The sequence below is a fragment of the Osmerus eperlanus genome, chromosome 1, assembly GCF_963692335.1.
Source record: "Osmerus eperlanus chromosome 1, fOsmEpe2.1, whole genome shotgun sequence".
Classification (NCBI taxonomy): Eukaryota; Metazoa; Chordata; class Actinopteri; order Osmeriformes; family Osmeridae; genus Osmerus; species Osmerus eperlanus.
Genome location: NC_085018.1, coordinates 23,973,989 through 23,995,270, shown reverse-complemented (window position 1 = coordinate 23,995,270; position 21,282 = coordinate 23,973,989). Strand labels below are relative to the sequence as shown.

The 21,282-nt window shown below is 48.6% G+C and overlaps 5 protein-coding genes across 5 annotated transcripts; all 5 read left to right on the top strand.

Moving 5' to 3' along the window:
- The first annotated feature begins 368 nt into the window (after positions 1-368).
- On the top strand, positions 369-4,283 carry LOC134034302 (proline-rich transmembrane protein 3-like). The gene is made up of 4 exons (XM_062478807.1): positions 369-498; positions 1,515-1,929; positions 2,070-2,150; positions 2,244-4,283. The coding sequence occupies exons 2-4, from the start codon at positions 1,554-1,556 to the stop codon at positions 3,902-3,904; spliced, it is 2,118 nt and encodes a 705-aa protein (XP_062334791.1). The 5' UTR covers positions 369-498; positions 1,515-1,553; the 3' UTR covers positions 3,905-4,283.
- Positions 4,284-5,184: 901 nt separating this feature from the next.
- LOC134019966 (collagen alpha-1(IV) chain-like) lies at positions 5,185-8,669 on the top strand. Its single transcript, XM_062460600.1, has 9 exons — positions 5,185-5,560; positions 5,698-5,817; positions 5,892-6,010; positions 6,100-6,250; positions 6,409-6,533; positions 6,615-7,528; positions 7,629-7,789; positions 7,944-8,177; positions 8,388-8,669. Exons 1-9 carry the CDS (start codon positions 5,284-5,286, stop codon positions 8,594-8,596), a joined length of 2,310 nt encoding a protein of 769 aa, XP_062316584.1. The 5' UTR covers positions 5,185-5,283; the 3' UTR covers positions 8,597-8,669.
- A 27-nt stretch (positions 8,670-8,696) lies between these two features.
- Positions 8,697-10,850, top strand: LOC134034238 (uncharacterized). Its single transcript, XM_062478676.1, has 3 exons — positions 8,697-9,324; positions 9,751-10,317; positions 10,357-10,850. Exons 1-3 carry the CDS (start codon positions 9,219-9,221, stop codon positions 10,746-10,748), a joined length of 1,065 nt encoding a protein of 354 aa, XP_062334660.1. The 5' UTR covers positions 8,697-9,218; the 3' UTR covers positions 10,749-10,850.
- Positions 10,851-13,608: 2,758 nt separating this feature from the next.
- LOC134019809 (mucin-2-like) lies at positions 13,609-20,018 on the top strand. The gene is made up of 3 exons (XM_062460586.1): positions 13,609-13,804; positions 18,388-19,816; positions 19,924-20,018. Exons 1-3 carry the CDS (start codon positions 13,724-13,726, stop codon positions 20,016-20,018), a joined length of 1,605 nt encoding a protein of 534 aa, XP_062316570.1. The 5' UTR covers positions 13,609-13,723.
- Positions 15,054-15,614, top strand: LOC134030146 (P30 adhesin-like). The gene is made up of 4 exons (XM_062474025.1): positions 15,054-15,223; positions 15,277-15,375; positions 15,439-15,553; positions 15,601-15,614. Exons 1-4 carry the CDS (start codon positions 15,116-15,118, stop codon positions 15,612-15,614), a joined length of 336 nt encoding a protein of 111 aa, XP_062330009.1. The 5' UTR covers positions 15,054-15,115.
- Positions 20,019-21,282: the final 1,264 nt, after the last annotated feature.

The following is a 21,282-nucleotide window of genomic DNA, read 5'->3' as shown; positions in this document are numbered from 1 at the left end:
TTGGCATCAAAAGTTTACTTCTGTCCTTGTGCGCTTCAAGCTAGTTCTTGACTTTGTGCGACACTAATGGTCTTAGTTTAATCCTTATAATGAAGGGATTACTTAGACACATCTGTTCTGGGGAGAGAGCAAATACAAATAAAGTGACTACTATCACTTCAAAAAGGTCATTTATCGTCACAGAGTCAATTTGATATACCCCAAAGGTGACCAAAGATTATATGTGAGAAACACGTTTCATAGAACAAACGGCACATTTCAACTGAGGACGATAAGTGGTGAGGTTTCCAAGCAAGCAGCTGGTGCAGTGATTAGACGTCATCTTCAAGTCTTGACTCGATTAAACCCAGTAAGGGCAGCTTTTACTGCACAGTACCTGCCTCTCACGATGTCTACAGTACATGACAGATAAAGATATTCACTTCAGTACAAGACCACTTGAAGGAGGACGTTAGTTCATTTCCCACTGAACAAGAAGCAGCGATCAAGAGCTCACAGGTTGGTCTTGATAGTATTTAATTTGATTCTCAATGGTGTACATTTGGTTTGTGTACTTCTGGAAGGTAAATGAAATAAGGAGAAAATAAATTAGTTTTGAGTGAGTGAGCAAGTGAGGGAATTTGAATATGGGCTATGACTATGTTTTTTCGAAACATACGGTGCTAAATTATTTCATTTCAAATATTGAGTACTGACAAAGGATTTGAAAGCCAGTTTTGATTTGTGATTGTTACATTCTTGTCATTTTATCACATTTATTAGAAAAAAAAAAGAAAATACATATTAGAATGTTTGGAATCTGAAATTGGCAATTTTCTATACTTTGTATGTGTGCTGTATTGCCATATACATGCCTGATAGAATTTCATATGGAGTAGATTATATTTTATACATATGCAACAGACGTGGTCGCACTAGTCGTGAGCAGTCACACCTGGCCAATGTTGCCCGCACCTGGGCTCGACATCTCCACCTCCACATGTCCTGTGTAACCTAGACGGCAACCTTCCAAATCGCAGAGATCGGTTTTAGCTGCAATCTGCCAATATGTTTAGTTGGCCAAGTAACCGAAAGAGGTTGTTCAATAGTGTGCACAGAGTGAAACACTCATGCATCAACCACACAAACAAACACACACACACAAACACTCCCACACACAAACACACAAACATTTACAGATTAATGATCTGGAATGCTGGCACGCTTTAACCCCTGTCTTTACAAGCTACTTTATCCTCAGCCTACTGCTCTTCTCAATTACTCCGAGAACCCTTTTATGTATGCAGAATTTGCTGTAGAATAAGACAGGGACATACACAAGGTTGATTTCATTCAAAATAGTTGAATGTGGTCTTTTTACTGTCTATATATATGTCTATATTTACGATCTGTCAAGAAGTCACAACCATGGAAGTCTAATGAATTTAACAACAAATAAACTTTTCTGATTAATTTTTTTCCTACTTGTTCTTTAATGCCTGACTGTGGCCTTTTCCTTTTGTGAATTTCCGCAGGACTCAAATGCGATCTGTAAAAAAACACAACACTGAGTTATGGAGTTGTTCTCACCTCTCTTCATGGTGCTGACTCTGCTGCAGTGCTCGTATGGAAACATCTTGAGGGTGGCCCCTACTGGCTTCTGGCTCCCAGCTGCAACATCAACATTCAGGCCTTTGCTTTCAGAGGAACACCATGGACCAGATCAACACAAGGCCCTCTTTGATGAAACCTTGGAAAAGAATGAGGATGAATATGTGGTTGTCACAGAGGTTGTTTCTCTGACCACAACACTCACCATCAGTGTACCAGACCAGTCAAAGCAAAGTCACCCAGTCCAAGACAATGAAATGACACCAAACTCTCAGACAACAGTGGGTGACCTATTAGGAACAAGTCCACCCCTTTTGGTAAATGATATGCTTGTAAAAGGTGAGTGGAATCAGTACTTTATGGCTGTATCACTCTATGATCTGGGTTCTAAAAGGTCTCATAAACCATCATTGCAGTTTCTCTACATTACAATTGTAGTGTAGAATTACAATTTCATTCACCCTTTCCATTTATTTCAGGGAAGAACGATTCTAAGCCAATTCCTGACACACAAACCAACAAGTCACCATACCCTAGTCTGTCAGAAGACTCAAAAAAGGGTATGCATACTTGGTGTGTATTTTTTTAATATTAAACATATTGTTGAAGTTTTCATAGCTACATCTCTTCTTCTCGTTCTGTCACTGTCTTAGGCAAGACGTCTGTGGTCCACTACAGTATATTTGGCCAGATGACACATCAAGGCCTCTCCGGACCAAGTCGCCCCTGTGTGCTGGGGCTGAGCCCATGTGTGGTCTCCACCAACCCCAATGGCACCAACTTGCTCTGGGATGACCTGAGTCGCACACTGGCCTTTGCCTGGGAACTCCATGTCTTTGGATCTGCTGGTCTCTTCCTGCTACTGGCTAGTGGGACACTTTTAGGAATGATGGGTGCATTCACTCTGCTTCACCCCCTCTGTGGTGCCCTGGGTCTGGTCAACGGCTTTCTGCTTCTGTCCAGTGTTCTGCAGGCTGTGCACCTTCTCGTTGACCCGTATGGCACACGGCAGATCTTGCCTCGGCCTGTTCTTACAACGCTCCACAACCTGCCCCTGACTCTGCTGCTTTGGGCGCAGGTGGCCCTGGCTCTGGTCACCCTCAGAGGGGGAAAACTGATTTTGCTGCCCCTCAAACTGCAGCACCCTTGTAATGTCGGATGTCTGGCTGTGTTGCACTGCGTTTTGTTGCTGTCGGTGGATCTCCTCTCCTCGAGTTTGGCTCCGGTTCTCCCTCTGATGCTCCAGAGCCTCTCTCTCTGCTGGGGCCTGCCTTTCTGCCTGGGGATACTCACACAGTCCCTCTCTCATCTGCGTTCCTTGGTCAGGTCCCCCATTCCTCAGTGGGATCCTCCCCAAAGGATTGAGGAAAGTGCCAGGCGGGTCACAGCTGTGTGTGCCCTCCTAGGGTTGCTGTGCTGCGGCTTCCACATCTACAGCCTGCTCTGGCTCTACGAACTATTGGGGAACTGGAGACACTTTGGCTGGGGCTGGTGGCTGGGACAGTTCTGGGCCCGGGTGCTGGAGCTCGCCTGGAGCTTCTCTTTGCTTGCGCTGGGTTCTTGGATCTTCTGGAGGCCAGGGAGGACCAGGACAAGGAGCGACCTCAGACAGGAAAGGCAGAATGGTGCGAGGGGGGGATCCTTTTTTGACACTGTGTTGAAAGACCTGCGAACAGGGCCATTCAGGAAGTCTGAGAAAAGCTTGGCGGATCTTCTGCCGAACAACTGGGCAGGGCATCAGCGATCAAGAGGAGACGTCGCTGTGGGCCGCGTCTGTGATGACCAACCGACCAGTGTGAGCGACATGACCCCCGAACACAAGAGTGACCCTGTCTCCAGCACCAGTTGTGACTCGCAGGCCGCCCTCCTGTGGCAAAGAGTGGGCGACCGTGAGTGCATTCTCTCCCTCATAGAGTTCGACATGCGCCCTCTGTCTCCCATCAACCTCAGACGCAGCATCGACAGCGCTCTTCATCACGGACAGCTGCTGGGCGTGGGCAGTCCCTTCACACCTCCACCGCCTCTTTGTACTCATAACATGGAGGGGGACAGTGGAAGTGTGAGCACACCTACCACTCCCGCAAATGTGGGTTACAGGTGGGAACTAGAGACTGCCTCTGAAACGACAACTCCTGACCATTTCAATGCTAGTGAGGAGACAGCAGAACCTCCTGAGGATGCAGGTGGGGACCAGAAGGCATCACCCTCCCCTGACTTGGAGCCCCTGGGAGAGGACCCACCCAGGACCAACGTGTCCGGGGTCTGGGCCGTCTCTCAGGAGAATGACTGGTGTAGTGACATCACAGACCTTTAAGCTCTGGAAGCTTAAGCCATATTTCTTTTCACAGTCAGCAGTCATGGCTTGACACCAGAGTTGACCCAGGAAAAGCACCACTACAATTATTGATTGCAGTGGAATGAAGTCATGCATTTGTTCTTTTAGAATCCGTATGGTAGTCAACTCTTAGAAAAACTTGAGAAATTGCTTTGGTTTGTAAGCTTTTTTAAACAGATGTTTACTTTTAATGTATGATAATATTTACAAGCTAATAAACTATTAAGGAATACACAAGATGTACGGAACATGTTTTGTATCTATTTGGCTAGATATTAATCATTAATGGATTAATTCTGGGAAATAATTTTAACGGTCACTGTATTAACCGATAAGTTTGCAGTCTCCATTGTTAGTCTAGAAATTGCAGTAATTACGCCCCAGTGTTTCCGCTATATTTATCATTGTAAATGTCTAACATTTGGATGTTGGTGATGTTTTCTGGTTGGGTTTTTATTCTGTATAAGACAACCATCATCTCATTATGCCTGCGCCTCGTTCATGAATTGTAGCCTATACAGCGGGACAAGTATCCCTTATTTCTCAGAGTGTGACATTTCTGAAAAGCGTGAGTTTCATGGCGAATGCTTGAGACTGGAGAGCCCTATGATTAATCGATAATTGATTGTTAACGTGTTCAACTATCGTTTATGGAAAATGCACAACCCTAACATGAACCTATAGGCTATACTGTACAAATACTTTGCTTTGATAGGCCAGTTAATTAGCTGTATAATATGCTGTATAACTGACTCAAATTATTACATACGTTCTCCATATATAGTACCCCACTGAATGTTTTTAAAATCGGATCATAAGATTATCCCTAATTTGGGGACGATATAGAATCGTAACGTGCTAATCGATTTTTTTTATCTATTTATTTATTTATTTAATCATTCGTTATTTTCTTTTTTTTTTACTTTTTATATCCTGAAAGCAATCTTTACAATTTCCCGAGCTATAATTGAAGATTGTATCCTAAAGTGGCAGCCTAAATATTTTACAAGCAACAAGTACAGAAACAAACATTTCAATTGAGTCCCAATCAGATTGGCATTTGTACATTTCTGAATTCTACTTGTGTTTTTGACTGAAGAGGTAGCCTATATAATTTTTTACAATAACAAATACACCGAACGTAAACATATAGAGTTCACGAAAACTAATGCAGCGTATTCACATACCGGTGATTTTAATGCACTTCAGGTGCGTTTAGGCTACATTATTAGCCTACTGGCCTAAATCGAATTGGATTGGTCGTGTAATATGAGCGAGCAGTTTAAAGCAGGACAATCAGTAGTTGTACTATGTTGTGAATGTCATAGAGTGGAATTGGCAGTGAAACACATTTCAACATGGTGCCTTCGAATGATCCTGTAGTGTGCTCCTTTTTCCTGGCGACTTTTACATGTTTTTTAGCAGTTAGGCTTACATCTGGAAGTTTAAGAAATGGCAATATATTTAAGCAAAACAATGAAGAGACCGATCCGAGGGAATACGGGGCCACGTATAAAAGAGAAGGTCTTAGTGACGCAAAAGAGTATGTAGCCGCTGTTGGCGTCATTGCTCGAAACGGATCTCTTGCCTTTGATTCAGATTATAAAGAGTATAACCAAACGGCGAGATTTAATTGTGAGTAGTAAATTTCCCTCAATTTTACCAACGTGTTTTAGTAGTCGCTAAAATATTTACCTTTTTAATGAATGACAGAATACGACCTTCACGTTGACCTTTTCTCTAATATATAAATGTGTATGTAATAATTTTAGTTCGGCACCTGTTGATGAATGCCAAACTCAAACGCATGGGACCTTTGGTGCAGTGTACAGATGATGCTATGACCTTGCGGGTGAAGGGCGTAAAGACTCCCCATTTTCTGGTTGACAATGGTGAGTTTAATGACACAATCCTCTGGATTTCTAGTGAAGTTGTGTAGTTTAATCTGAGGTTCTGCTTTCTGTAGGTGAGGGGTCTCTCATTCCCTTGACTCGGATGCCTTCTCGGTGTGGATTCTCTGTGAGAAGGTCACGCAGAGATGTGCTTTTTGTAGCTCCATACCAAGGCTGCCATGTTACTGAACAGGTAATTCATAATTTGGCTGATGGCTACCTTTTTCAAACAGCCCCTCTATATGTAGTCATTGAACGTTAATCAAAATGCTCTTCCAACAGGGTGGGGATCATGTACTGCATCTAAAGCTGTGGGGGGAATCCATGACAATGTCTTGTCCCCTTGCACCTCCCCCCCCTTCTGTCTCCTGCTTCATGAATGGGATGGTGTTAAATATGGGTAATATTGCAGCAGAGGCATTCGAAGTGAAAGGTAAATTTAAAGCAGTTGATTTTCATGGCTCATGAGAATTCAAGCATGACCATTTTGAGTCAAACAATACATTGGTGTTTAGTTTGACAACCAGTATTGTGGTGTTGGAACATTTTCCATTTGTATGTGAATGACTAATGTATAACAACTGTATTTAGTCTTTAACTTATGGGAGCCCCTGCTGTCATCCGGAGAACTTTGTGGATTTACTGTGGTGTCACAATCGCACTCAAGAGGATTGATGATCAGTGCTCCTTACAAAGAGCCCTGCATCAAGAGAAAGGTTTGGTCTACAGTTCCAGCTTTTGGTCACAAATCAAAATGGCATATTTGGATTCTCTAATGTTGTCTTGCATTTTTATAGGATGATGAGTATGTCCTTGTCCTGCTGGTGAATGGACAAGAGTTTGCGGTATCCTGCCCATCCGCTCAAAATGCCGCTCTGCCAACGGCACCTGCGGATCTCTGGATACCAACCACAACTGCTGCACCAACCACTGCAGGCATCAGGTTCCCCCAGTTTCCAGGCTCCCCTCCATACCCTCAGGCTCCAGGGTCCACCGACTCCCCTCCATACCCCCAGGTTCCAGGGTCCCCCGACTCCCCTCCATACCCTCAGGCTCCAGGGTTTCCCGACTCTCCTCCATACCCCCAGCTTCCAGGGTCCCCCGGCTCCCCTACATACCCTCAGGTTCCAGGGTCCCCCGGCTCCCCTACATACCCCCAGGCTCCAGGGTTCCCTGACTCCCCTCCATACCCCCAGCGTCCAGGGTTCGCCGGCTCCCCTCCATACCCCCAGCTTCCAGGGTTCCCCGACTCCCCTCCATACCCCCAGCTTCCAGGGTTCCCTGTCTCCCCTCCATACCCCCAGCTTCCAGGGTTCGCCGGCTCCCCTCCATACCCCCAGCTTCCAGGGTTCGCCGGCTCCCCTCCATACCCCCAGCTTCCAGGATCCCCCGGCTCCCCACCATACCCTCAGGTTCCAGGATCCCCCGGCTCCCCACCATACCCTCAGGTTCCAGGATCCCCCGGCTCCCCACCATACCCTCAGGTTCAGGGGTCCCCCGGCACCCCTCAATACCCTCAGGTTCCAGGGTACCCCGGGTCCGCTCCATCTGCCACTACAGGAGCTGCACCAGTAAATCCCCAGATGCCAACCACCAAGACTGCTGCACCCACTACTGTAGACCCTCTTGATTCTGAGTTAGTGGAGCTTCCTCTGCACCCTGGGTTCCCTGGCTCTCTTCCAGGCTCCCCTCCATACCCCCACCTTCCAGGGTCCCCTCTATACCCTCAGGTTCCAGGGTCCCCTCTATACCCTCAGGTTCCAGGGTCCCCTCTATACCCTCAGGTTCCAGGGTCCCCTCTATACCCTCAGGTTCCAGGGTCCCCTCCATACCCTCAGGTTCCAGGGTCCCCTCCATATCCTCAGCTTCCAGGGTCCCCTGGCTCCCCTCCATACCCCCAGCTTCCAGGGTTCCCCGACTCCCCACCATACCCCCAGCTTCCAGGCTCCCCTCTATACCCCCAGTTTCCAGGGTACCCCGGCTCCCCTCCATCTGCCACTACAAGAGCTGCACCCGTAAATCCCCAGATGCCAACCACCAAGACTGCTGCACACACTACTGTAGACCCTCTTGATTCTGAGTTAGTGGAGCTGCCTCTGCACCCTGGGTCCCCTCCATACCCTCAGGTTCCAGGGTCCCCTCCATACCCTCAGGTTCCAGGGTCCCCTCCATACCCTCAGGTTCCAGGGTCCCCTCCATACCCTCAGGTTCCAGGGTCCCCTCCATACCCTCAGGTTCCAGGGTCCCCTCCATACCCTCAGGTTCCAGGGTCCCCTCCATACCCTCAGGTTCCAGGGTCCCCTGGCTCCCCTCCATACCCCCAGCTTCCAGGGTCCCCTGGCTCCCCTCCATACCCTCAGGTTCCAGGGTCCCCTGGCTCCCCTCCATACCCTCAGCTTCCAGGCTCCCCCCCATCTGCCACTACAAGAGCTGCACCCGTAAATCCCCAGATGCCAACCACCAAGACTGCTGCACCCACTACTGTAGACCCTCTTGATTCTGAGTTAGTGGAGCTGCCTCTGCACCCTGGGTTCCCTGGCTCCCTTCCAGGGTCCCCTCCATACCCTCAGGTTCCAGGGTCCCCTGGCTCCCCTCCATACCCCCAGCTTCCAGGGTCCCCTGGCTCCCCTCCATACCCCCAGCTTCCAGGGTCCCTTCCATACCCCCAGTTTCCAGGGTACCCTGGGTCCGCTCCATCTGCCACTACAGGAGCTGCACCAGTAAATCCCCAGATGCCAACCACCAAGACTGCTGCACCCACTACTACAGACCCTCTTGATTCTGAGTCAGTGGAGCTGCCTCTGCACCCTGGGTTCCCTGGCTCCCTTCCAGGGTCCCCTCCATACCCTCAGGTTCCAGGGGCCCCTGGGTCCCCTCCATACCCTCAGGTTCCAGGGTCCCCTCCATACCCTCAGGTTCCAGGGTCTCCCGGGTCCCCTCCATACCCTCAGGTTCCAGGGTCTCCCGGGTCCCCTCCATACCCTCAGGTTCCAGGGTCTCCCGGGTCCCCTCCATACCCACAGCTTCCAGGATACCCCGCCTCCCCCCCATACCCTCAGCTTCCAGGATACCCCGGCTCCCCCCCATACCCTCAGCTTCCAGGATACCCCGGCTCCCCTCCATACCCTCAGCTTCCAGGGTCCCCTGCTTCCCCTCCATACCCCCAGCTTCCAGGGTCCCCTGGCTCCCCTCCATACCCCCAGCTTCCAGGGTCCCCTGGCTCCCCTCCATACCCCCAGCTTCCAGGGTCCCCTGGCTCCCCTCCATACCCCCAGCTTCCAGGGTCCCCTGGCTCCCCTCCATACCCCCAGCTTCCAGGGTCCCTTCCATACCCCCAGTTTCCAGGGTACCCTGGGTCCGCTCCATCTGCCACTACAGGAGCTGCACCAGTAAATCCCCAGATGCCAACCACCAAGACTGCTGCACCCACTACTACAGACCCTCTTGATTCTGAGTCAGTGGAGCTGCCTCTGCACCCTGGGTTCCCTGGCTCCCTTCCAGGGTCCCCTCCATACCCTCAGGTTCCAGGGGCCCCTGGGTCCCCTCCATACCCTCAGGTTCCAGGGTCCCCTCCATACCCTCAGGTTCCAGGGTCCCCTCCATACCCTCAGGTTCCAGGGTCTCCCGGGTCCCCTCCATACCCACAGCTTCCAGGATACCCCGCCTCCCCCCCATACCCTCAGCTTCCAGGATACCCCGGCTCCCCCCCATACCCTCAGCTTCCAGGATACCCCGGCTCCCCCCCATACCCACAGGTTCCAGGATACCCCGGCTCCCCCCCATACCCACAGGTTCCAGGATACCCCGGCTCCCCCCCATACCCACAGGTTCCAGGATACCCCGGCTCCCCCCCATACCCACAGGTTCCAGGATACCCCGGCTCCCCCCCATACCCACAGGTTCCAGGATACCCCGGCTCCCCCCCATACCCACAGCTTCCAGGGTCTCCCGGCAACCCTCCATACCCACAGCTTCCAGGATACCCCGGCTCCCCTCCATACCCTCAGCTTCCAGGATACCCCGGCTCCCCTCCATACCCACAGCTTCCAGGATACCCCGGCTCCCCTCCATACCCTCAGCTTCTAGGATACCCCGGCTCCCCTCCATACCCACAGCTTCCAGGATACCCCGGCTCCCTTCCATACCCTCAGCTTCCAGGATACCCCGGCTCCCCTCCATCTGCCACTACAAGAGCTGCACCTGTAAATCCCCAGATGCCAACCACCATGACTGCTGCACCCACTACTGCAGACCCTCTCAATTCTGAGTCAGTGGAGCTGCCTCTGTACCCTGGGTTCCCCGGCTCCCCCCAGTTTCCAGGGTCCCCCGGCTCCCCCCAGTTTCCAGGGTCCCCCGGCTCCTCTGTGGCACCTCCATCTGCCACTACGAGAGCTGATGCAGACCTGTCTGATCCTGACTCGGCAGTGCTGCCTCCTTACCCCTGGTTCCCTCCATACCTTGGGTACCTCAGACCGTTCCCAACCCCCACAAGGGCTGCACCTTCAGATCCACAGAACCCAACCCCCACAAGGGCTGCACCTTCAGATCCACAGAACCCAACTACTGCAGACCTTGCCTATCCAGAGTCGCCTATGCTCCCTTCATACCCCGGGTTTCCCCGGTTCCCTGGACCATTCCCAACACCTGCTCCTATGAGATTTGTGCCCACGTCTGCTGCAGCTCCTGGGTGTCTCAAAGCCCTCTACAGTCCTTCAAAGCGCAAGTGGGGTCAGCATGTGGCCCCTCCGGTTAAAATGTATGATGTCATGTACCAAGATGATCCTTCCCGTCAGTCCAATGTTATACAGGCTCCAGAGGCTACCCCCAAGTATTCCACCACTACTAGTCCTGAGGACCAGAGTAGGATCCCTGGGTTTGGTCCTCACAGCAAGGGTACACTCCCTCCTCCACCTGCCCTTAAAGACTCGTAGCCAAATACCCTAACTTTCTTAACGATTCTTTTTTTCAACCCACTTGTCTCCTTTTCTTCACTGAGACTTAAAAATTTAAATAAAGAATCCCTTGTACTTGTATTTGAGTGTTGTATTTGTCCAAAACATTTGAGGAAGAAGGCAAAGCTGTGTTGGCTTTTAAGAACCAGGAGATGCAGTTTAAAAACTTGTCTTATTTGACAATGATCTTTGCACAGTAGTTAACTTGTTAGGAATTGAAGCCTGTCTTTCAATGAACATAATTTCCCCTTATTGGAGGAAAATAGTGACATGGTTGATGCAGACCAAGTCTCTCACCGAAAGCAAGTCTATAATGTTCCTTCTCTTCAGGTTTGATTTTAACTTGCACAGCTGCATAGAAATGTTCTAGCCTAACTCTTGCGGGTGAGATTAATTGAAGATATTGCATACAGATGTAAAATGCCCTTCTCTTACAAGAAGGTAATCTACACACTTGGCTTTACACTGTAGAAACGATCTGTGTTAAGAAAATGAGTTGACAGTTTCTAGGAATTTGTGAGTGTTGATTTGGCGCATCACTCAAATCCAACAAGGGCAGCTCTAATGGCTGTGCTTCATCTAGTATGAGTTCAAAAACATTATTCCATTCAATATTGCACCATTAGAATGAAGTTGGTCTGGAACTTGTGACACGATCAGGCAGAGATTAAGAGCTCAAAGGCAGGTGATTTATTTTAAAATGTGTTTTGGGGCATCTTTCATGCTTTAATGGATAGTTTTAAGGGAGTGCAAAAGACATGCAGCAAAATGTATAGTAAACTATCCAGGAACACAAAATGTTATGTATGAAACATGTACACACACATATATTGTACTGTGCTTAACGCACCAGAGTTCGTAGTAAGGAAAAGAGGGATATTCTATTTCGTTATTTAGAAGTGATGTAGGAAACGAAGGCTACATAATAATTTGAATGAATGTACCACAGCCTTGGCAATTTGTTTAAAATAATGAGAAATGTGTTTTATGACATGCATAAGTTACTAGAATAGATGATGTATTTGGAGGTTGAACAAGTACTTCAGAGATGAAAAAATTTCAATTGTGATCTGAGAAATATATGTACCAAAGCCACTGAGATGAACTGTATCGTCAGCTGCATCACGGGTATTGTACTATCGATGAATCCAGAAATGTGTGTCACCGACATCGTGGGTGCTGTGCCCTATCTATAATTCCAGGAATCTGTGTGTGTGTACCACCAATTTCATCATGGGCACTGCGTGTGTTTCACTGACATCTCAATCACCAACTGCATCACGGGCACTGCACTAGTCTATAATTCCAGAAATGTGTGTATCAATTATATCATCCCAGGCACTGTGCATACCCATTTTTAATAACAAATTCCACGAACTTGTATAGTTCACTATTGAACCGTAAAACAAAAAATCCTAAACTTAAAAACAAATAGGCCTATTTTTAATAAAATTGTCAATTCTTCCCAAATTTAAAAACGATAAAATTACCTAAAATATTCTTAATATTGGCCCTAATGTGTTCTTTTTAGCACTATGAACAACCAAATCCAACACATCAGGCTAAATTAATAGCGATTATGTTTAGGTCAACACATTTCGACATTCACACACGACAAACACATGAACAAGGCGAAATTGGAAGCGCGAATGCAGCGTATTCACATACCAGTGATTCAAATGCACTTCAGGTGCGTTTACATTATTACTGGCCTCAAATGGGATTGGTCGTATAATTGGAGCGAACAGATTAAAGCGGTGCAAAATGTTTGTAAATGTCAGAGTGGTATTGGCGTTGAAATTTCAACATGGTGCCTTGGAATTCTCCTTTAGTGTGCTCCTTGTTCCTGCCGACGTTGACATTTTTGTTTGCAGTTTCATCTGGAAGTTTGATAGATACGTCCACATTTGGGCATACAAATGAAGAGATCGATCCGAGGGAATACGGGGCCGCGTTTAGAAGAGAAGGTCTGAGTAACGCAAAAGCGTATGTAGCCGCTGCTGGCGTCATTACTCGAAACGGATCTCTTGCCTTTGATTCAGATATAGAGTATAATCAAAAGGCGAGATTGGATTGTGAGTAGTCAATTTCCCTCAATTTTACCAACGTGTTTTAGTAGTCGCTAAAATATTTACCTTTTTAATGAATGACAGAATACGGCTTTCACGTTTACCTTTTCTTTTGTATATAAATGTGTATTTTTAGCTATGCACCTGTTGATGAATGCCAAACTCAAACGCATGGGACCTTTGGTGCAGTGTACAGATGATGATGATATGACCTTGCGAGTGAAGGGTGTAAAGACTCCACATTTTCTGGTTGACAATGGTGAGCTTAATGACACATTCCTGTGGATTTCTAGTAAAGTTGTGTAGTTTTATCTGAGGTTTTACCTTCTGTAGGTGAGGGGTCTCATTCCCTTGACTCGGATGCCTTCTCGGTGTGGATTCTCTGTGAGAAGGTGCAGAGATGTGCTTTTTGTAGCTCCATACCAAGGCTGCCATGTTACTGAACAGGTAATTCATAATTTGGCTGATGGCTACCTTTTTCAAACAGCCCCTCTATATGTAGTCATTGAACGTTAATCAAAATGCTCTTCCAACAGGGTGGGGATCATGTACTGCATCTAAAGCTGTGGGGGGAATCCATGACAATGTCTTGTCCCCTTGCACCTCCCCCCCCTTCTGTCTCCTGCTTCATGAATGGGATGGTGTTAAATATGGGTAATATTGCAGCAGAGGCATTTGAAGTGAGGTAAATTTAAAGCAGTTGATGTTGATGGCTCATGAGAATTCAAGCATGACCATCTAAGGAGTTAAACAATGCTTGTTTTTTTTGGTTGACCAGTATTGTGGTATTGGAACATTTTCCATTTTGTATGTGAATGAGTAATGTATAACAACTGTATTTAGTCTTTAACTTATGGGAGCCCCTGCTGTCATCCGGAGAACTTTATGGATTTACTGTGGTGTCACAATCACTCAAGAGGATTGATGATCAGTGCTCCTTACAAAGAGCCCTGCGTCATGAAGGAGGTACAGTCTTTTCTGCTCGCATGATTATTTTCATGTGCATATTTGGTTTCTCTAATGCTTTCTTGCTTTTCTTTATAGGATAATAAGTACATCCTTGTCCTGCTGGTGAATACAGAAGAGTTTGCAGTATCCTGCCTGTGCGCTCCAAATACCGCTCTGACACCGGCCCCTGTGTATCCATGGATAATGACCACAACGTCTGCACAAACCTCTAGAGACTCTTCCGATTCTCAGTTGGCAGAGCTGCCTCCGTTCCCCGGTTTCCCTTCATACCCCGGGTTCCCCGGTTTCCCTTCATACCCCGGGTTCCCTGGCCCTTTCCCAACAACTGCTACAAGTGAATCCGCTGATCCCCAGATGCCCAGTACTGCAGACCCTACCGATCGTGACTCACTAGAGCTGCCTTCGTTTCCTCCATACCCCAGTTATCCCGGACCATGCCCAGAAATTGCCACTATAACAGCTGCACCCGCAGATCCCCAAATGCCAATCAAGATGACTGCAGACCCTTCCAATCCTCTACCACCTCACTACAGGTTTCTAGGGTTCCCATATTTCCCTGGGTTCCTTCACCATTACATTATGTTCCCAAAATCTACCACTATGAGATTTGTGCCCATTTCCACTGAAGCCCCTGGGTCCCTCTGCAGTCCATAGCCAGTGAGGTCAGCATATGGCCGATCCTGTAAGTGTATGATGTCATGTACCAATCCTTCCCCTCAGTCAAATGTTACACTGGCTCCAGAAGCTTCCACCACTAGTCCTGAGCACGAGAGTAGGATCCCTGAATTTTGTCCTCACAGCAAGGGTACCCTCCCTCCTCTACCTCCTCAAGACTCATAGCCAAATACCCTCAACCTGACAAGAATGCATCACTCAATTCTTTTAAAACTGACTGACTTTCAGTGAGACTGAAATTGAATAAAGAATCCTTTTTTACTTGAGTTTTTGTTGGAATTTAATTTAAGAATGCAATGCTGCGTTGACTGGCAAGGATTAGGGAGTTGGTTCACAAATGTCTTACATGGACATTGAACTTTTAGTTGATTTGTTAAATGAGAGCACCTTCAATTGAAGTAAATATAAGCAGTTTGGCACCTACATTTGGTACTCTTTACAACCTCCCTTTGCCAATAAAAGGCTCCACAAACTGCCTCTGCTGCTTAGGGCACAAGTGGCTCTGGTCACTCAGAGGGGAGAACCTGAGGTAGTTTGCACTTGCCCCTCCATGCTCCCCTCCATACCCAGTTTCCAGAGTACCCTGGGTCCCCTCCATCTGCCCCTACAAGAGCTGCACCCGTAAATCCCCAGATGCCAACCACCAAGACTGCTGCACCCACTACTGCAGACCCTCTCAATTCTGAGTCAGTGGAGCTGCCTCTGTACCCTGGGTTCCCCGGCTCCCCTCCATACCCCCAGGTTCCCCGGCTCCCCTCCATACCCCCAGCTTCCAGGGTTCCCCATACCCTCAGGTTCCAGGGTCCCCCGGCTACCCTCCTTACCCCCAACTTCCAGGCTCCCCTCCATACCCCCAGCTTCCAGGGTCCCCCGGCTCCCCTCCATACCCTCAGGTTACAGGGTCCCCTGGCTACCCTCCTTACCCCCAACTTCCAGGCTCCCCTCCATACCCCCAGCTTCCAGGGTCCCCCGGCTCCCCTCCATACCCTCAGGTTACAGGGTCCCCTGGCTCCCCTCCTTACCCCCAACTTCCAGGCTCCCCTCCATACCCCCAGCTTCCAGGGTCCCCCGGCTCCCCGGTGGCACCTCCATCTGCCACTACGAGAGCTGATCCCCAGATGCCAACCACTGAGACAGATGCAGACCCTTCTGATCCTGACTCGGCAGAGCTGCTGACATACCCCTGGTTCCCTCAATACCTTGGGTACCCCAGACGTTACCAACAACCGCCACAAGGGCTGCACCTTCAGATCCACAGAACCCCACTAATGCAGACCTTACCGATACAAAGTCGCCTATGCTCCCTTCATACCACGGGTTCCCAGGTATCCCTTTATACCCCGGGTTTCCCCAGTTCCTAGGGTTCCCTGGACAGTTCCCAACACCTGCCCCTACGAGATTTGGGCCCACGTCTGCTGCAGCTCCTTGGTGTCTCAAAGCCCTCTACAGTCCTTCAAAGCGCACCTGCATCTTTTTATAACCCACTTGTCTCCTTTTCTTCAGTGAGACTTTAAAATTGAAATACAGAATCCCTTGTACTTGTATTTGAGTGTTGTACTTTGCACAGTAGTTAACTTGTTAGGCATTGAAGCCTGTCTTTCAATTAACAGAATTTCCATTTATTGGAGGAAAATGGTGACATGGTCGGTGCAGACTAAGTCTCTCACTGAAGATCTATACTAACCTGAAAGGAAGTTGATAATGTTTCTTGTCTTCAGGTTTATGATTTCAACTTGCACCGCTGCATTTTCTATCCTACATTTACATTTAGTCATTTAGCAGACGCTTTTATCCAGAGCAACTTACAGTAAGTACAGGGACAAGTAGGGTGAAGGGCCTTGCCCGAGGACAGGGGTTAGGGGTTGACAGTTTCTAGGAATTTGTTAGTCTTGATTTGGAGCATGCTTCATCTAGTATGAGTTCAAAAACATTATTCCTTTCAATATTGGACCATTAGAATGAAGTTGGTCTGGAACTCAGTGACACGATCAGGCAGAGATTAAGAGCTCAAAGGCAGGTGATTTATTTTAAAATGTGTTTTGGGGCATCTTTCATGCTTTATTGGATAGTTTTAACCCTTGTGCTGCCTTCGGGTCTCATGACCCGAAGGTTCATAATGAACCATTGTTTACCCAATGGAAAAACAAATACTAATAATTTTCTTTTAACCTTTGCAATGTGGGGGGTCTGAGACAGCCCAACGGTTAAAAGAAAATGCTACACTTTGCTATAAAATTGACAATTCTTCCCAAATTTAAAACTGAAAATAGCCCAGAAGATTCTTAATATTGGCCCTAATGTGTTCTTTTTAGCACTATGAACAACCAAATCCAACACATCAGGCTAATTTTATAGCGATTATGTTTAGGCCAACACATTTCGACATTCACACACAAGCACATGAACACGGCGAAATTGGAAGAACGAATGCAGCGTATTCACATACCAGTGATTCAAATGCACTTCAGGTGCGTTTACATTATTACTGGCCTACCTCAAATGGGATTGGTCGTGTAATTGGAGCGAACAGTTTAAAGCTGTGCAAAATTATTGTAAATGTCATAGAGTGGTATTGGTGTTGAAAAACATTTCAACATGGTGACTTGGAATTATCATTTAGTGTGCTCCTTGTTCCTGGCAACTTTGACATATTATTTTGTAGTTTCATCTGGAAGTTTGATTAATACGACCACATATAGGCAAACAAATGAAGAGATCGATCCCAGGGAATACGGGGCCGCGTTTAGAAGAGAAGGTCTGAGTAACGCAAAAGCGTATGTAGCCACTGCTGGCGTAATTACTCGAAACGGATCTCTTGCCTTTGATTCAGATATAGAGTATAACCAAAAGGCGAGATTGGATTGTGAGTAGTCTATTTCCCTAAATTTTACCAACGTGTTTTAGTAGTCGCTAAAATATTTACCTTTTTAATTAATGACAGAATACGGCTTTCACGTTTACCTTTTCTTTTGTATATAAATGTGTATTTTTAGCTCGGCACCTGTTGATGAATGCCAAACTCAAACGCATGGGACCTTTGGTGCAGTGTACAGATGATGCTATGACCTTGCGGGTGAGGGGCGTAAAGACTCCCCATTTTGTGGTTGACAATGGTGAGCTTAATGACACAATCCTGTGGGTTTCTAGTGAAGTTGTGTAGTTTAATCTGAGGTTCTGCTTTCTGTAGGTGAGGGGTCTCTCATTCCCTTGACTTGGATGCCCTCTCGGTGTGGATTCTCTGTGAGAAAGTCACGCAGAGAGGTGCTTTTTGTAGCTCCATACCAAGGCTGCCATGTTACTGAACAGGTAATTCATAATGTGGCTGATGGCTACCTTTTCAGACAGCCCCTCTATATGTAGTCATTGAACGTTGATCAAAATGCTCTTCCAACAGGGTGGGGATCATGTACTGCATCTAAAGCTGTGGGGGGAATCCATGACAATGTCTTGTCCCCTTGCACCTCCCCCCCCTTCTGTCTCCTGCTTCATGAATGGCATGGTGTTAAACATGGATAATATTGCAGCAGAGGCATTCAAAGTGAGAGGTAAATTTAAAGCGGTTGATTTTCATGGCTCATGAGTTCAAGCATGACCATCTAAAGAGTTGTACAATACATTGGTGTTTAGTTTGACAACCAGTATTGTGGTGTTGCTACATTTCACATTATGTATGTGAATGAGTAATTTATAACGACTATTTAGTCTTTGACTTATGGGAGCCCCTGCTGTCAACCGGAGAACTTTGTGGATTTACTGTGGTGTCACAATCGCACTCAAGAGGATTGATGATCAGTGCTCCATACAAAGAACCCTGCATCATAAAGGAGGTACAGTCTCTTCTGCTCACATGATTATTTTCATGTGCATATTTGGTTTCTCTAATGCTTTCTTGCTTTTCTTTATAGGATAATAAGTACATCCTTGTCCTGCTGGTGAATGGACAAGAGTTTGCTGTATCCTGCTTGTGTGCTCCAAATACCGCTCTGCGAACGACCCCTGTGTATCCGTGGATAATGACCACAACGTCTGCACAAGCCTCTGCAGAATCTTCCGATTCTCAGTTGGCAGAGCTGCCTCCATTCCCCGGTTACCCTTCATACCCCTGGTTCCCTGGACCATTCCCAACGACTGCTACAAGTGATGAATCCGCTGATCCCCAGATGCTTAGTGCTGCAGACCCTACTGATCCAGAGTCAGCTGGGTTCCCTTTATACCCCGAGTTCCCCGGTTTCCCTTCATACCACGGGTTCCCTGGACCGTTCCCAATGCTTGCTACAAGTGATGAATCTGCTGAGCCCCAGATGCCCAGTACTGCAGACCCTACCGATCCAGAGCGAGCTGAGTTCCCTTCATACCCCGCATTCCCTGGACCGTTGCGAATGCTTGCTACAAGTGATGAATCTGCTGAGCCCCAGATGCCCAGTACTGCAGACCCTACCGATCCAGAGCGAGCTGAGTTCCCTTCATACCCCGCATTCCCTGGACCGTTGCCAATGCTTGCTACAAGTGATGAATCCGCTGATCCCCAGATGCCCAGTACTGCAGAACCTACCGAACCAGAGTCAGCTGGGTTCCCTTCATACCCCGGATTCCCTGGACCATTGCCAATGCTTGCTACAAGTGATGAATCTGCTGAGCCCCAGATGCCCAGTACTGCAGACCCTACCGATCCAGAGCGAGCTGAGTTCCCTTCATACCGCGCATTCCCTGGGCCGTTGCCAATGCTTGCTACAAGTGATGAATCCGCTGATCCCCAGATGCCCAGTACTGCAGACCCTACCGAACCGGAGTCAGCTGGGTTCCCTTCATACCCCGGATTCCCTGGACCGTTGCCAATGCTTGCTACAAGTGATGAATCCGCTGATACCCAGATGCCCAGTACTGCAGACCCTACCGAACCAGAGTCAGCTGGGTTCCCTTCATACCCCGGATTCCCTGGACCGTTGCCAATGCTTGCTACAAGTGATGAATCCGCTGAGCCCCAGATGCCCAGTACTGCAGACCCTACCGATCCAGAGCGAGCTGAGTTCCCTTCATACCCCGCATTCCCTGGACGGTTGCCAATGCTTGCTACAAGTGATGAATCCGCTGATCCCCAGATGCCCAGTACTGCAGACCCTACCAAACCAGAGTCAGCTGGGTTCCCTTCATACCCCGGATTCCCTGGACCGTTGCCAATTCTTGCTACAAGTGATGAATCCGCTGATCCCCAGATGCCCAGTACTGCAGACCCTACCAAACCAGAGTCAGCTGGGTTCCCTTCATACCCCGGCTTCCCTGGACCGTTGCCAATGCTTGCTACAAGTGATGAATCCGCTGATCCCCAGATGCCCAGTACTGCAGACCCTACCGAACCAGAGTCAGCTGGGTTACCTTCATACCCTGGATTCCCTGGACCGTTGCCAATGCTTGCTACGAGTGATGAATCCGCTGATCCCCAGATGCCCAGTACTGCAGACCCTACCGAACCAGAGTCAGCTGGGTCCCCTTCATACCCCGGGTTCCCTGGACGGTTGCCAATGCTTGCTACAAGTGATGAATCTGCTGAGCCCCAGATGCCCAGTACTGCAGACCCTACCGATCCAGAGCGAGCTGAGTTCCCTTCATACCCCGCATTCCCTGGACTGTTGCCAATGCTTGCTACTAGTGATGAATCCGCTGATCCCCAGATGCCCAGTACTGCAGACCCTACCGATCCAGAGCGAGCTGAGTTCCCTTCATACCCCGCATTCCCTGGACCGTTGCCAATGCTTGCTACTAGTGATAAATCCGCTGATCCTGGCATCTGGATGCCCAGTACTGCAGACCCTACCGAACCAGAGTCAGCTGGGATCTGGATGCCCAGTACTGCAGACCCTACCGAACCGGAGTCAGCTGGGTTCCCTTCATACCCCGGATTCCCTGGACCGTTGCCAATGCTTGCTACAAGTGATGAATCCGCTGATCCCCAGATGCCCAGTACTGCAGACCCTACCGAACCAGAGTCAGCTGGGTTCCCTTCATACCCCGGATTCCCTGGACCGTTGCCAATGCTTGCTACAAGTGATGAATCCGCTGATCCCCAGATGCCCAGTACTGCAGACCCTACCAAACCAGAGTCAGCTGGGTTACCTTCATACCCTGGATTCCCTGGACCGTTGCCAATGCTTGCTACGAGTGATGAATCCGCTGATCCCCAGATGCCCAGTACTGCAGACCCTACTGAACCAGAGTCAGCTGGGTTACCTTCATACCCTGGACTCCCTGGACAGTTGCCAATGCTTGCTACAAGTGATGAATCCGCTGATCCCCAGATGCCCAGTACTGCAGACCCTACCGAACCTGAGTCAGCTGGGTTCCCTTCATACCCCGGCTTCCCTGGACCGTTGCCAATGCTTGCTACAAGTGATGAATCCGCTGACCCCCAGATGCCCAGTACTGCAGACTCTACCGAACCAGAGTCAGCTGGGATACCTTCATACCCCGGATTCCCTGGAACGTTGCCATTGCTTGCTACAAGTGATGAATCTCCTGACCCCCAGATGCCCAGTACTGCAGAACCTACCGAATCAGAGTCAGCTGGGTCCCCTTCATACCCCGGATTCCCTGGACCGTTGCCATTGCTTGCTACGAGTGATGAATCCACTGATGCCCAGATGCCCAGTACTGCAGACCCTACTGAACCAGAGTCAGCTGGGTCCCCTTCATACCGCGGATTCCCTGGACCGTTGCCATTGCTTGCTACAAGTGATGAATCCGCTGACCCCCAGATGCCCAGTACTGCAGAACCTACCGAACCAGAGTCAGCTGGGTTCCCTTCA